At 38.7% G+C, this 14,619-nt stretch overlaps 1 protein-coding gene across 1 annotated transcript in view; it reads left to right on the forward strand.

Moving 5' to 3' along the window:
- The window catches only part of adam19a (ADAM metallopeptidase domain 19a), a 438,676-nt gene extending 424,272 nt beyond the window's left edge, over positions 1-14,404 (forward strand). Inside the window, exons 22-23 of the mRNA XM_030162481.1 lie at positions 4,437-4,645; positions 13,519-14,404. Coding sequence (XP_030018341.1) covers positions 4,437-4,645; positions 13,519-13,570 — 261 coding nt within the window. The 3' untranslated portion in view covers positions 13,571-14,404. The remainder of the gene's footprint in view (positions 1-4,436; positions 4,646-13,518) is intronic.
- The last annotated feature ends 215 nt before the right edge of the window (positions 14,405-14,619 follow it).

A 14,619-nucleotide genomic window follows, 5' to 3' on the forward strand; every position in this document is an offset into this window, starting at 1 on the left:
GTGATGAACTGGCGAAATGTCCAGGGTGTACCCCGCCTTCGCCCCCATGTAGCTGGGATAGGCTCCAAGCGACCCCCGTGACCCTAGTGAGGACAGTCGGTTCAGATAATGAATGAATGAATAATAATAATAATAACAATAATAATTTATTTTATATACAAGTGCCCTATAATCTCTGTGTCAGAGTTTGACCTCCAAACACAGGGACTGGGACTTCATGGTGCATTCAAGTGCATATTTTAAACTGAAAAAAATGTACTTGAATGTCCTTGATGGTTTTTGAAAACAGGAAGGTTTATACCTGTAACATGTAAGACTACATCCTCTCATCCCTTTCTTTTCCTTCCACTACAGCCTTTTTAGCAGTCCACCGTCCACAATTTTGGAGAAATCATCTTGATTTTTGATGAAAATGACTTGAGTTGATTATATTTAGTCTTTTCAAGTTAGAGGAAGTTCCAGAAGCTTTGTTATAATCATAACTTGGTCTAAAAGTCGTCTGATTTGATTCTGATTGATTTGCACTGATTGCATCATTAAGTGCTCATGGTTGGAGTTAGCAGCTAATGAATAGCGGCTCACGAATCCAGTGTGATTACTGGAGAGGGTCGATGGTATGTCATTCATTTTGAACAATAACACATTTTTAGTAGCTGATATAAGAACAGTAAATTGGAGCAGGAAGAAACCATATCCCCCTTGACCTTCAATACCAGATTATTACACTAAAAACACATTATTCATGTAATAAACTTGTAACTTTATTTGAAACATATTCTGTTAATGTTAACTGTTTGCACTGTTACTACCGTCACTGATTCCAGTTGAAAATCCGTACATAATTTAGCAGCAACTATAGGCTAGTGGCTTCTGCTGATGCCAATAGTTTCTAAAACATCATATCAGTGCAGATTAATTAGCTAATACTGATTAATTGATTGATTATATTGAGGAATTTTAATTGCCTTTCTGAATCCCACTAATTTCTACATAGGAGGCTCTATTAACAAAAATCTATTAATGAACTTTCCTGAAATCTCCACAACAGTTCCTCACTTAGCTCTGTGATGATTTTCAGTTTGTTATACTGCAGCATTTGTATTGATTAAATACAAAGCTCATGTGCACAGACAAACATTTTGGGTGGTAAAAAGAATCTGCTCAGCTTTTCCATCACCTGAAAAGTTTAATAACTAAACCCCGTCTCCTCAGGCTTCAGTCACTGTCAGGATACTCGTCAAACCACATCATCGTTTTATGTATAATGATAAATATAGAGAATAACCTATATTTTATTTCCCTATTGCTGAGTCCTCACCACCCGTCAGACTCTCCAAAGCTCTTTCATGCATTTCTGGAAGGGTTAAGACTGTGTCAGTTGTAGAAGTGTGTTGTTTGGGTTTGTTTGCAGTATCCTGATGCCTTAAGTAAGAACTGCTGATGTAGAGCTACAGCCAAAAACCAAAGCTATTAAATGAGAAACGTTGGGTCTTCTGCATCAGAGGTCTTTATAGATGAGTCATAGCGATTTTTTTTTCTCAAGCCTGAAGAAATAATAAATAAGACACGAGTTGCTGTTTTTGTATCTGATTGCTTTCTCATTGATCTGTACTCCAGAACTTCTCCCATCAGTGCTTCTCTATGAAGTGAAAAACGTCTTCAAATTAGATCAAGTTCTGAATGTCATATTGGTTTTTCTTGTTTGTTTCAAGCATCCAGTGTTTGAGGTTAGTTTACTTTGCAGGCTGATCTGAGAGGCTTGTTGTTGTTGTTGTTGGTAAGTTCTTCTTATGTGCTCATTGGACATTTAAAGCAACACCACAGAACTTTCTGCTCACTGGGTCTCCCTAAAGTCAAGAAACGGTATTGTCTGGAACAACTGTCATAAAATCTCTATCTCTAATACTCGCACATTTGTTGACAAGCCATTGATGCCGGTAAACTTCCTGAGGCAAGACAGGAGACACACTGATAGAAATTTGCTAGGGTCTTCCTCAGTGAGACATGATTAAAATCACCCAATATAAAGTTCAGAGCCGCCGGTGAGTTATTCTGCAATCTCTGTACAACATCAAATAGAGTGCAGGAGGCAGAATCAGCATTTCCCTTTAGAAAGTGAAACTTAAAACACGTTACTAATTCCTCTAAGTCTCCCGCTTTTGTGAAGCTCATTTACCTTTTCCCTATCTCCTGAAACTTCGCAAACTTTAATTTGAGGGGGGCAGGATGTTTGTTTGTTTTTAAACATTAGTTTTTTTCCAGTTCAGAACCTGCCCCGGAGGGAAAATGGGTTCAACACCGACAAAAGTTCAATGTCTGGTGTCCGGATTTGTTCTCTGATAATAACAGAGCTGCAGTATTGTTCATTAATATACTGACATACCCCACCTCCCTGTGTTTTACCCATTACTTCAGGACTGTAGTCCAGTCTGAAGGGGGTCCCGAAGCCATCAGTGGTGAGATCGGAGTTGTGGTCCTGTTCGGTGAGCCATGTCTCGGTGAAAGCCATGACACAACAGTCCTTAAAATCCTTTTGGAAGTGAACGTTCCCCTGGAGCTCACCTCCTTTATTCCTTAAAAACAAACATAAAAGCTCAAAAGCCGGCACGCCAAAAACTCCAGTCACTGTGCAGGCATGCGGCCATCAATTATGTGACGTTTCAGTGACATATACCATAAAGCAGTCAAATTTTGTAGGTCTTTTTGTAGTTCTTTTTCTGCTGTTCGTACCCAAACTCAGAAGTTGCATAGTGCTAGTGCAGGCGATACAGACACTCTGGAGTGATGATGAAAGTGGAATTGAACCTATCGTGAGTTGTTGTACGACCAAAATGACCTGGGGAAAATAGTTTGAAGGCTGAAAAAGTCTGTAGTGTTGGTTTAAGGAGTCAAACTGGATCCATTCCAGACTGGAAGCAGAAATTGGAAGGAGTTCCTCTACTCGCTGTGTCCATGTGGCAGGGATTTACTGTGGAGATCTAGGCTGGCTTTGATCCCACTAAAGGAATCAAGGACTGATTTTTTTTTTTTTTTTTGACTTATTTCTCGTCATATCCTTGTTTTTCCTTCAGCTGTACATTTCCGACCCTTTGCACAGCTACAAGCTCTGGTTTCATACAGGTGTTGGTTTATCGTAGCAGACCAGTCTCCGTTGCGCTCTTAGGGTTTTTCACACCTGAAAGTCCAAACCAGCTCTGTTGGACATTCTTGTAGTCGGCATGCCAAGTGCATCAGTGGCATGGTGCTGTATGGTCAAACTGCACATCTTAAACCCTGTCCATAACAAAACACAAATATGTTTCTAAACAGATATTTTTTTACTGTTTTTTTTTTGTTTGTTTTTTTTTATTCTGTCCACACGACCTTTATTTTACAAATTACCACTGTCTGCACCACAAATAAGATAAGATGAGGTGAGATAAGATAAGATGAAATGAGATAAGGTGAGGTAAGGTAAGGTTAGATTAGATGAGATAAGATAAATATGAGGTGAGATGAGATAAGATAAGATCAGATAAGATATTTATTCCACCATGGGAAACTTTCACAGTTTACAGCAGCATCACACAACAAGTCAGTGCAGAGAAAAAGACAGGTAGACAAGCCATAAATGAGTGAAAAAAGAAGTATAGAGAAAAAGAAGAAATTTGGTGTGTGTGTGTGTGTGTGTGTGTGTATATATACATACATACATACATACATACATACATACATACATACATACATACATACATATATATATATATATATATATATATATATATATATATATATATATATTTATATAAAATTTCTAGCAATTGATAAAACAAACAAACAAACAAAAAAACCTTACCACTAAAAACATATGGTGAGTTGACAAAGACAACCCCAATACATAAAAGACATGACAAACTCTGAAGCTGAAACTGAAGCACTGTGGTACTGTTTTTCTTTCAAATGTTCATTGTGGTCAGTTTCAGATGCTGCAGCTCTTTCATAATTCATAGTTTGAGTTCTTGTTTGTTCAGTATTAATTCACAGCCTTGTAAATCCAAGCTGGACTGACTGTACATATCCTGACCAAGGAAAATAAAATTCTCACTTTGTGCAGTAATCTACACCTGGCTTTTCTGCCTCTGTCCATAATAAAATACATTATATAGACTAAATATCGACTAAAATTAACATTTATTTGCAACATAGTATAGCAAACTATTACATGATCAAAAACAAATTCATTTAAGCAAAAAAAAGTGTCTCTGTTTTGAATGTCTGGGGTCGCCAGAAATTTGTGATGTTAAAATGGGGTCACAAGCCAAAAAACGTTGGGAACCACTGGACTAAAGTTTCCATTTCCACTTTCTGTCCCATTGTCCTTCAGTGTTTATTAACGTTGAATGTCAAGTTTTACTCATTTAAACTCTTTTTATTTATTTATTTATTTATTTTTGCAGTTAGTGTCCGACCTGCAGCCCAAACCGTCGCCCTTCCCACCCCAGAGGCCCCTCCCCCTCAGCCCAGCCAGAGGAGCCTCCCCCTCAGTGAGTCCGGCGCGGACACCAGCCCTTAAACCCTCTCCGGGCCTGCTGGTCATGATGCCCCCAGCAGTGGGACCTAAACCTGTGGGCAAAGTCTCAGCCATCCCCCCACTCAGAGTACTCAGGTAAGACACAGATCACACACATACCACATGCACTGGAAGGTGGGTTATTTCTCAACGGATCTGGAAAAGTTCACAATACCCTCAGAGGTTTTCAAAAACAGCCTCGCTGCACTTTAGTCGGTTGTGTTGTGGGTATTTTCATCCTAGAGGTATTACGCTGACATTTTCCTCTCTGATGAGCTCTGGATCTAATGTCTAATCTTGTCATATAACAGGATCTGAACACCGGCTTTTAATTATCTGTGATCAGACTCAGACACTTGCATTTGTTTAGAGTTAATGGTGTAAAAGTACATGGTCCCATCTCCAAGGTTTGATGGTGCAGTTGCTGAAGGACATGTTCGCTGTATCATCATCTCACCTAATGGACGACTTTAGCCCTGGAATAAATTTAGAAGTTTAGAAGTAGTTGCGGAAAAACTTCTTAGACCACCCTTGTTTTTTTCATTTTCTTGTTCATTTTAATGCCTGGTACAACTAAAGGTACATTTGTTTGGACAAATATAATGATAACAACAAAAATAGCTCATAAGAGTTTCATTTCAGAGCTGATATCTAGCCATTTTCCATGTTTTCTGGATAATAACCAAAATCACTTCAGTTCTAACATCAATATCTATGGTATTTTACTGCCAAAAACAGTGCTTTTAGGCCTTCCATGTTTTCTTTTCTGTCTGTTTTAGTCACATGACACACACAGGAGTTAGTACTTGATTGCATAACCATTGTTTTTGATGGCTTTTGATGGTCTAATAATTTTTCCACGACTGTAAATCCACATCCACATTCAACACAGTCTACATTTAAGGAAAAAATGTTGAAGTTAAGTGAATGTTGTAGTGAATGGTTAAAGCACTGGAGATGAGAATAAGAATACCACCAGGAATGGACTTTGTTTCTATTTTGCACACACATTTTGGTTCTATAATGTTAATACTGTCAAATGAGTTTATTCTACTCGGATATAGACCTGTTTTGTTTGTTGTTCTGGCTTGAAGTCTAAGGACAGGAGTGAGTATTTAAAACGTTAGTATGTTAAGTTATTTGATGAAAATAAAAATGAATGATTTCAGAATTTAGCATTTGCATGTATTCTGTAAATGCTCAAAATAAACAAACAAAATGAAATGAAGGAATATGAAGCCAGGGTTGATATAAGAACTACTGAAACTAAATGTAGGCTTTCTGACCTCAAACTGCCCATTATTTAGAGGCTATCATAGTTATAAAAGCCAAGTTGGAGATATAACTACCATAACTATCAGATATTCCTAATGTTAGTGCTTCTTATAATTTCCATTTGAACACTACAACATGGATCAGCTCCCAGATGAATGCATGATCACGTTATTATAAATGATTTCATCTTCTTCTCTAGCACTTGTTTATTCTTTTTTGTATTCCTTTAACTCTTTATCTTCCTGCAGTGATGTACAAGTGCACCCCAGACACTTACGATATCACCGCTCTGTGTTGTTACTTGTTTTTCCACACATATACTCTCAAGAGACTCCCAGACATCTTAAACAGGAGCAGTTATTGAAGCAAACAGGGAGAACACAATGATCGCACAGCTTTATACTGCAGCCTCAAATCGGGAAGAGTCGGGATGGTATAAAACTAAAACTGAAAATAGGGATTGGTAAATTAGATTTCACTTGCAACAGAACATTATCAGTATCTCTTCATCTCATTTAATATTCATCTCTTAAGCAAACATTTCCATTTTGTAATGTTATGACATTATGCTAAGTAATCCTGCTGTGTGTCAGAAAAGTAATATAACAAAAGTAAACAATAAAAAAAAATGTGCACACTAGTGAAGCTTAGGAAGAGCAGTGTTACCCGAAATGTCGTTGTTGAAGTAAATCCTAGTTTAGGAGCTTCACCGGTGTGTGGATGTCTCTTATTGTGCTGCTCTCTAATGTTGCCATTTCTTTCCTCACACACTTCAAAAGCATTCATGGAATGAAAATACCATGTGATGAAGTGTTTTTCAGGTGTCATTTGTGTCCCATTTTTCCTGCAAACAAGTCTTAAGGTGCGCTGCAGTGCGCGGTCTTCGTTGTCACATTTCGTGTTTCGATATGTTCCACATATTCTCTCGGGGGGATCGTTCTACTCTTCCTCAACCAGGCCTTTGTAACGTGTGCACAGTGTGGTTTTACATTGTCTTGTTCAAATATGCATGAGTGTCCCTGGAAAAGTTGTCGTCTTGACGGCAGCATGTGTTTCTCCAAAATCTCAATGTACTTTTCAGCATTATGGATGGTGTCGCAGAAGTGCACATGACCTTTGACCTCTCTGCTGACACACTTTTACACCACTGATTCTCAACTGGTGGATTGTGACCTAAAAGTGGGTTTTCAGTGGGTAGTGGGCCTTTGTCTGGGTGAAAAATAATGTCAAGAAACTAATCCTATGCTTTATTTTTATGGATCTGAGCCCCGCCCATTCACACTCCCCAACAGTAGATGGTGGTAATGTGCTGTAATGATAATTAACACCAGACATTTCCCAGCATAAAAGAAAACCCAAAAGTTTCCATTCATATCATGGAGAAACTCAGGTACGACAACGACTACATCAGATGGAGGACAAAAACCTCAGTGTTTAATGTTTCTATAAGTGACTGAATGCACTTTTAATTTTTAACTGAGAGCACATTTTTGGTTTTGGTTCACATTAGGGGTGTAACGGTGCACTTGTTTGCACCATTCAGTTCGGGGCCTTCAATACAATATGGAGGTGTATGGAACAAATACATGTAGCCCGATCCCAGTTCACCCCTTGGCCCTTGCACTTGACACTACCCCTTGAAACAGAGCTGCAAAGGGTAGGGGTTGAAACATTCTCCTATGAAACAGGACAACCTTTTGTGACCTGTTACGTCATCAGCAGTCATCGATGCCGCTATTAATTGATGCGACAACTTCATTTCTGAAAGTATTCATCATGCCGTCAGTAGCTGTAACCGTCTCTGTTCCATGGGCTTTGGTCACCTTTCAGCAGCTATCAACTATAAACCACAGAAATGCGATTTATAACACATTAAACAGCATTAAAGAGTCGATCAAATAAGTTAAGTAAGTTAAGTTGTTTACAAAAATACATACATCTCAATTATTTTTTCTTGTGTCGTTCCAAATATGTTGAGGTGAGCAGAACAGGATTGGTTCTGTGCATTGCCTTTGGTTGTGCCTATGCTGCCTCCTTGCCACAACAATTGCAGTCAATTAAAACCTGCCTTTCAGACATGCTAAATACAGACACAAAATCAGCCACCGCAATCAGTTCCAGGTTTGGTATCACATCAAATAAATATTTACATTTACCCCTTCCAATAATTTTGCGCTTTCTGGCAGAAACGCCCGTACTGCATATTCATCAAGGCTAACACGCTATTTTTAAAGGTGCGTCCTGTTAGCAGATAGTAAATAGCTTAAATGGTCAGTACTTATATAGCGCTTTTCCACACTTTTATGGTGCCCAAAGCGCTTTACAAAGCCTCACATTCGGCTGCTGCCATGCAAGGTGATGCCAGGCCCTGCTGGGGGCAATTTAGGGTTCAGTGTCTTGCCCAAGGACACTTCGACAGTCGGAGGCAGGATTCAAACCTCAAACGACCTGCTCTACCAGCTGACCCACAGCCGCTCTGTGTTTTTACATGCACAAACCTTTGGTAAATCAGGCCCAAGGGCACCGCTACCAATTGTGGGCCCCATGAAAGATAAACGTGGTGGGCCTTTTCATAAGATTCAATATCTTGTCAATCTATCGGGGGGGGGGGGCGTCCATACATAACATCACTTATGCTAGTGTGAAAATGAAACTGAAACTTAACATTCTTTCAACGTCCAATTCCTGATTTCTATGTCTCTTATACAGCGGATCTTACACAAAATTTTCACAATGTCTAACCCAGGCATGTCCAAAGTCCAGCCCAGGGACCAATCACGGCCCGCGGTCAGATTTTATACGGCCCACAGCTTCGGTTTTATAATGTATTATTTATGGCCTGCTTGGACGGTTGAACCGAGTACATGAATCATAAAAGGTTCAAAATGCAGTTTCTCCTTTCACCTCGTGGTGGCAGCACCACTCTAACTCTATCTGCTCTGTGACCTTGCCGTGAACCCTTTTCACTAATTTCTAACCATGGCGCCTGTAAATAAAAAAAAGAAAGTTGACAGTGAGGGCCGCCGCTTCCAGGAGAGATGGGAATTACAATCTTTTTTCCCGGAAAATCGAGGCAATTGTGTTTGCCTAATTTGTCAAGAGACTGTTGCCTTGTTTAAGGAATTCAATGTAAAGAGACACTAGCAGACAAAACATGCTAACGCATACAACAAGCTAGCAGGGAGTGAGCGTGCCGAAAAAATGAAGCAAATTCAAGCTGCTTTAAACTCACAACAGTGACTCTTCATGTGAACCTGGGAGTTCAATGAATTCGCCACCAAGGCAGGCTACCAAGTGTCCAGGTTAGTTGCCTATAACTGCTGGTGTTATGTACTTGTAGATGTGACACAAAATATTACTTTCTGAGTGACTTTGTGAAAGACAAGAGTAAGAGTCATATGTTTTCATCTTAAATGTTAACAGACTTTGCATTACTGAGTAATATATGAGTAATGATTACTGATATAAGTCATGTTTGAAATGAATGTGGGGTTAAGATTTTTATCAACTTCTTGGACGTTTAAGATACTCTACACAGTTGGTTCTATGTTATCTGACTCCAGTGTGAAAGGAAGGCAGAAATTTTTTTTTTTTTTTTTTTTTTAACTTGTTCACACCTGAGTGGCTTATATTTGGTTACATTGCCATTTTAAAAAAATTACATTGTGACAATGAAAATAAAAGTGTTGTAGAACAGTGCTTTTATATGTAATTATTACTGTTTTAAATATATCCGAAGGGACCACTGGCCCCTGGCAATCTCCACATTATCAGATCTGGCCCTCTTTAAAAAAAAGTTTGAACACCCCTGGTCTAACCTGTGTCCACTGGACCCCCTCCTCTGCTCTATGGGCCCCCCACAAATGCTGGGCTCCATGAATTTGTCATGTTTACCCCCCACCCCTTATCAGCGCCCCAGATCAGGCCCATAATGTGTTTTCAACTGTTAGTAATATAGATATTCCGTGTCCGTCCTTGATGCCACATACAGTGCATATCTGTGGGTATTCTGTCTGTTTTCCAACGGTCCTCGTGTAAAACGTGGGGTCCTGCTCTTCTGTTGCAGTGTGGTCAAACTGCTCTATTTACTGCACCCATCCAAGGTCACTCTATACATTTACTGAATATCTGTAGGTGTATACATAGTGTATATCTTTTTTACTTTAAAATTAAAAGGTCATTTTCAATCTGACCTCGAACAGAATGATTCCTTTTGATAGTATCTAAAATATGTCTAATGAGAAAAGTTCTTTATAAAGCAGGCTGCAAGATTCCAACACTGTTCAGCAATCCTTTTTATAACCGGCCAATAAAAGTAGTATGGAGAGGCCGTGTCTGTGAGAAATACTGCCTCGCACTTTATCTGTCGTTCTATTTCATGCTGTTTTCTGTTCAGGACTGGCGAGGACAAATAAACTCTCCAAGTTTACACACCATGCAACGCAATGACTCAGATCCTCATCAGCTATCAATTTTATTTTTCTTATAAGTAATAGGCTCCGACAGCAGAGGCCTATATTTACTATCTTTAGATGTGCAGCTCGGTGCAGTTTACTTTACAAATTCACAGCACAACGTCTGACTTGTTGTTCAAGGTTGGGTTCCACTCTGCACAGCAATGAAAGGAAACAGGCTCACAATCAATATTTTAGCTGATTACAACTCACAGAGCCCTCATGCCTCTTATTTTGTGTTTGTATCATGATGTGACTGCTTTTATGCCAAGAAAAGTGTGTTTTTTTGTCTCAGCTGAGTGGAAAATCACAACATGTCTGCTTTCTCCGCAATAAAAATCCTCTCACATGTGCACATTTATATCTTATGTCACCGAAATATGACATTAGATAAGCAGTTTTCATACTTACAGAACAATATTAGTCGACATATTTTTATTTCGGTCAAGAAATTCCATTTTATACACTGACTAAAACTCAAATAACAGCCGTATCGTACAGCAGACAGGTTATAAAAACATGTTAAAAATACATGAAAGTTGATTTTCTGCAAGGGAAGGCAAAAACAACAAAAGAAAAGTAATTACAGATAAAATAATAGTTCTGAGGTGCTTTGTTGTTCTCAGCTTGATCTCTATCAAAAAAAAAAAAAAAAAGCATAATTTAATTTTTGAGTTAATGCAGAATTGGAAATACCCTCTGCTGTGTGAAGCAGCTCAAAGGATAGATGGACATTTATTTCATAATACTGGAATAATATGAAAAAGTTCAAGCTTTGCCTGAATCTCTGCTGTGTAATAACACCGACTCCAGCATATGAAACTGTTTGGATGATTCTAAAACCGAAAAAGTGAAAACCTTCTCAATAATAAAGATATTATCTGTATTATAGAAGCCTTTGTGTGTGTGTGTGTGTGTGTGTGTGTGTGTGTGTGTGTGTGTGTGTGTGTGTGTGTGTGTCCATGGATTCACATAAAATCCGTACAGACCTGACTGCTGCAGTTTGTCATACTTATGCATTTTTGGTCAAGGAACAGACTAGTGGAAACAGCAAGTTGATGAGACCAATATTTTGAGTGATATTACTAATTTTGGAATACAATAGCCTTACAATCACGTTGATATTGCCAGAACGCTTTGGCGGTGACTGCTGGACAAATGCGGTATAGCAGAGGTGTCAAACATTTTAGTTCAGGGGCCACATTCAGCTAAATTTGATTTGAAGTGGGCCGAACCAGTGAAATAATAACATAAAAAAACAGAAGTCCGTAATGTCGGTTTTTCTATTAAGTCACAAATGCGATGATTTGTTTATTTATTATTGCGAGATGACACGAGAAGTCATTCCACAAACATGGTGACGAATGTAAATATGGTGTTGATTTACAGATATATTCAGTATTGTTATATATTAGCCCTCTATCTCCTACTAAATTTAAAAAATAGGACCAATGGTCCTGTAGCTTACCGGCCAAATTAAAAGCTTTGGGAAATGTATCCAGATGCCATTTATTATCACCCAGTTATGTGTATTTATTATATTACAGAAATAGCCCATGTTTTGGTCATATTCCAATCAGATCTGTAAAAAATTCAAATTCCAACTTGATATCATTGATACTGATTTATTGCATCGATCCACTTCCTATCTGTCATAATGGGAAAATTTTTCAAAGTCGCACCAAATCCAGAATCAGATCCAGATCGAAATAATTTCAATACCTTGTGTTGACATCATCATACAGAAGCTGTATACCAAGTTTGAAGTCAATCAGAACTGGAGTTTCGGAGAAAAAGACGATTGAAATTTTTTCCCCATAAGAGCCCATGTTAAATTTTCTGTAAGTTCCTGGATCCAGAAGAAGATCCTGATCAGCATGTGGACATTATGTTTTGGTCATCTCCCCATCAGGGCTGGACTGTAGAAATTTCAACTTGATATCATTTATATTTACTGAGTTATTGCAGCAATCCACTTCTTATCTGTTATAACGGGGAAATTTTTCAAAGTCGTACCAAATCCAGAATCAGATCTGGATCCAAATAATTTCCCTTAATTTTGTTGACATCATCATTAAGAAGCTGAATACCAAGTTTGAAGTCAAGTTTTGTAACGGACGACAGACGACAATGACACCAGACACTTTTTTTTTTGCCAGACACTTTTTTCCAAAGCGACTTGCAGGAGAAAACCAATCAAATCACTCAATCAATCAAATTTTATTTATACAGTGCCAGATCACAACAAAATAGTTATCTCATGACACTTTATATATAGAGTTGGTCAAAACCAGACTCTAAGCCAATTTACAGAAACCCAGCAGAATCCTCCAGGATCAAACACTTGTGACTGGTGACACTGCATGACGACAATAGCTTACAGCCTGTCAGCCGGTAAGCTAAAAATGATTGGGTTTCCTAGTGTGTCCACACATACCGCGACATGTTTCTTCTTCTTCTTCACTTGTTGTAACGCCCGTCAACATCCCTTTTTTAATTCACCTGACTCTTGTTGCAAAAAAAGGTCTTTCCATTGCAGTTTTGCATGATATACCATTTACACTACGCCCGAAAAACCCCCTCTTGCCAGCGCAAAAACTTTTAATCGAAAAATGAGACTTTTGGCGAAATTGTCATTTTTCCATTAGATAAATTTTTATGCGCAAGTTATATTTGTGCAATTTGAGGGTCAATGGAAAAGCGACTAGTGTCTGTCATTTGTGTGTATTAACAGAATCTATTTGAGTCCAGACTGTGTGTGCATCCTCCACCTCTGCATATATACTACTCACCTTTGGATTTACCTACGATGTTTGATTAATAAATATGTATTGTCCATAACTCAGTCGTGAAAGTAGTTAAAACTTAATAGGAAATAGAGGACATGAACTCCATCTATGACCCATGAATAGATTGATTCAAAGTATTAAATCTAAGTGTCTGATGTGTGTTTACACCCCGCTATTGAAAGGACATGAGCTCCTCTTGGCTCTGTTGTCGACTTCAGTAAGTGTAATAAGGGAAAAAAAACTCCTTTAATGGGTAAAAACAGAGCCCTGCAGCACAGAGTGAAAACACAAATCAAACTTTAGTAGACAGTCGGTATTTGTTCGAAGGACGAGCTGATTGTTGTTTTTCATGTTAACATTAGATTTATTAAAAATGTAAAATATGCGCCTCCGGTCTTTTTCTTTAAATGGGTGCTGGATCACTTACACTTCTTCCTTCCTCTCCTTTCAGACCGGTCCCAGGTGCCAAACCAAACACAGCCTCTTCTCCGCCACGAAAATGACCTTCATCCCCCCGCCTCCACCCTGGGAGGGGGCAGCGGCTGACAGCCCATTTGCACTAAAGAGACTTTGGCTGGTAAACCACAGAGCTGTCGCGCATAGTAGAGGAGGACAAACACAAAGTTAAAGCCGGAGACACGAAAGAACAAACAGGACTCATACCAGTCCAAACTTCAAAATGAAACCTTACTTTACCCTCCTATCCCCCCTTCGCCATTTTGACCCCGCCCCTTTTACCCTCCACCTCCAGCGCTCTGACATCACCCACAACGACGCGGTTTTGCACGGAGGCCTTGCAGACTGAGACGAGTGTTACCGCTGGGGGATTTGCCAAATCTTTTTTTTTTTTTTTTTTTTTTTTTTTTTTTTTTAGGATTATTTTGTTTTTTAATCTGTTAATGCTGTCTTGTGTTTTTTTAAAAAAAAAAAAAGCATTTCGTAATGACTGTTGTTTTGTTTACACTTACGTTGCGTTTTATGATTTGTGTTACGTGCCAAAGAGGTCTTTTCATACCTGGGGTGTGTCCCAAAATGCTTGAAAATCTTCTTGTCACATTCAGTTTACCGCAAGTCAACTCCTCCATGTTTTATTTGACACGTTTTCTAATTTATTGTATTGTAACAGGAATGTGGAAAACACAAATAATGGAGGCCTATCAGGAGGAAGAAGAGCCAATCACACAGCAGCTTCTTTTCAACACTGTTTACACGACGGCGGAGGACTTGTGGATGCTTGGGGCTTGCAGGACACACCCCGGTCGCTCATGTTGATTTGAATGTCTTTTGCTGTGTGTTATGAATTTTGAATTGTTACATAAATTTTTTTACTAAAACTATCACCAAGCCTTTTTCATTCTGTATAAAATGACCTAAATCTACACTGTTGCCCATAAAGTTGGAATTAAATATTTTTACCTGTTTACATGAAATGATTGTGACAACGTGATTTATTTTTGACAGATAAAGTGTAACTGGGACTCATTATGGAATCATTGAAGCTGGTCAAAGGTGATGTGAATAAAAAGAGGAATGTGTCTGAAAAGAAAATTAT

This window comes from Sphaeramia orbicularis, chromosome 18 (assembly GCF_902148855.1).
Source record: "Sphaeramia orbicularis chromosome 18, fSphaOr1.1, whole genome shotgun sequence".
Lineage (NCBI taxonomy): Eukaryota > Metazoa > Chordata > Actinopteri > Kurtiformes > Apogonidae > Sphaeramia > Sphaeramia orbicularis.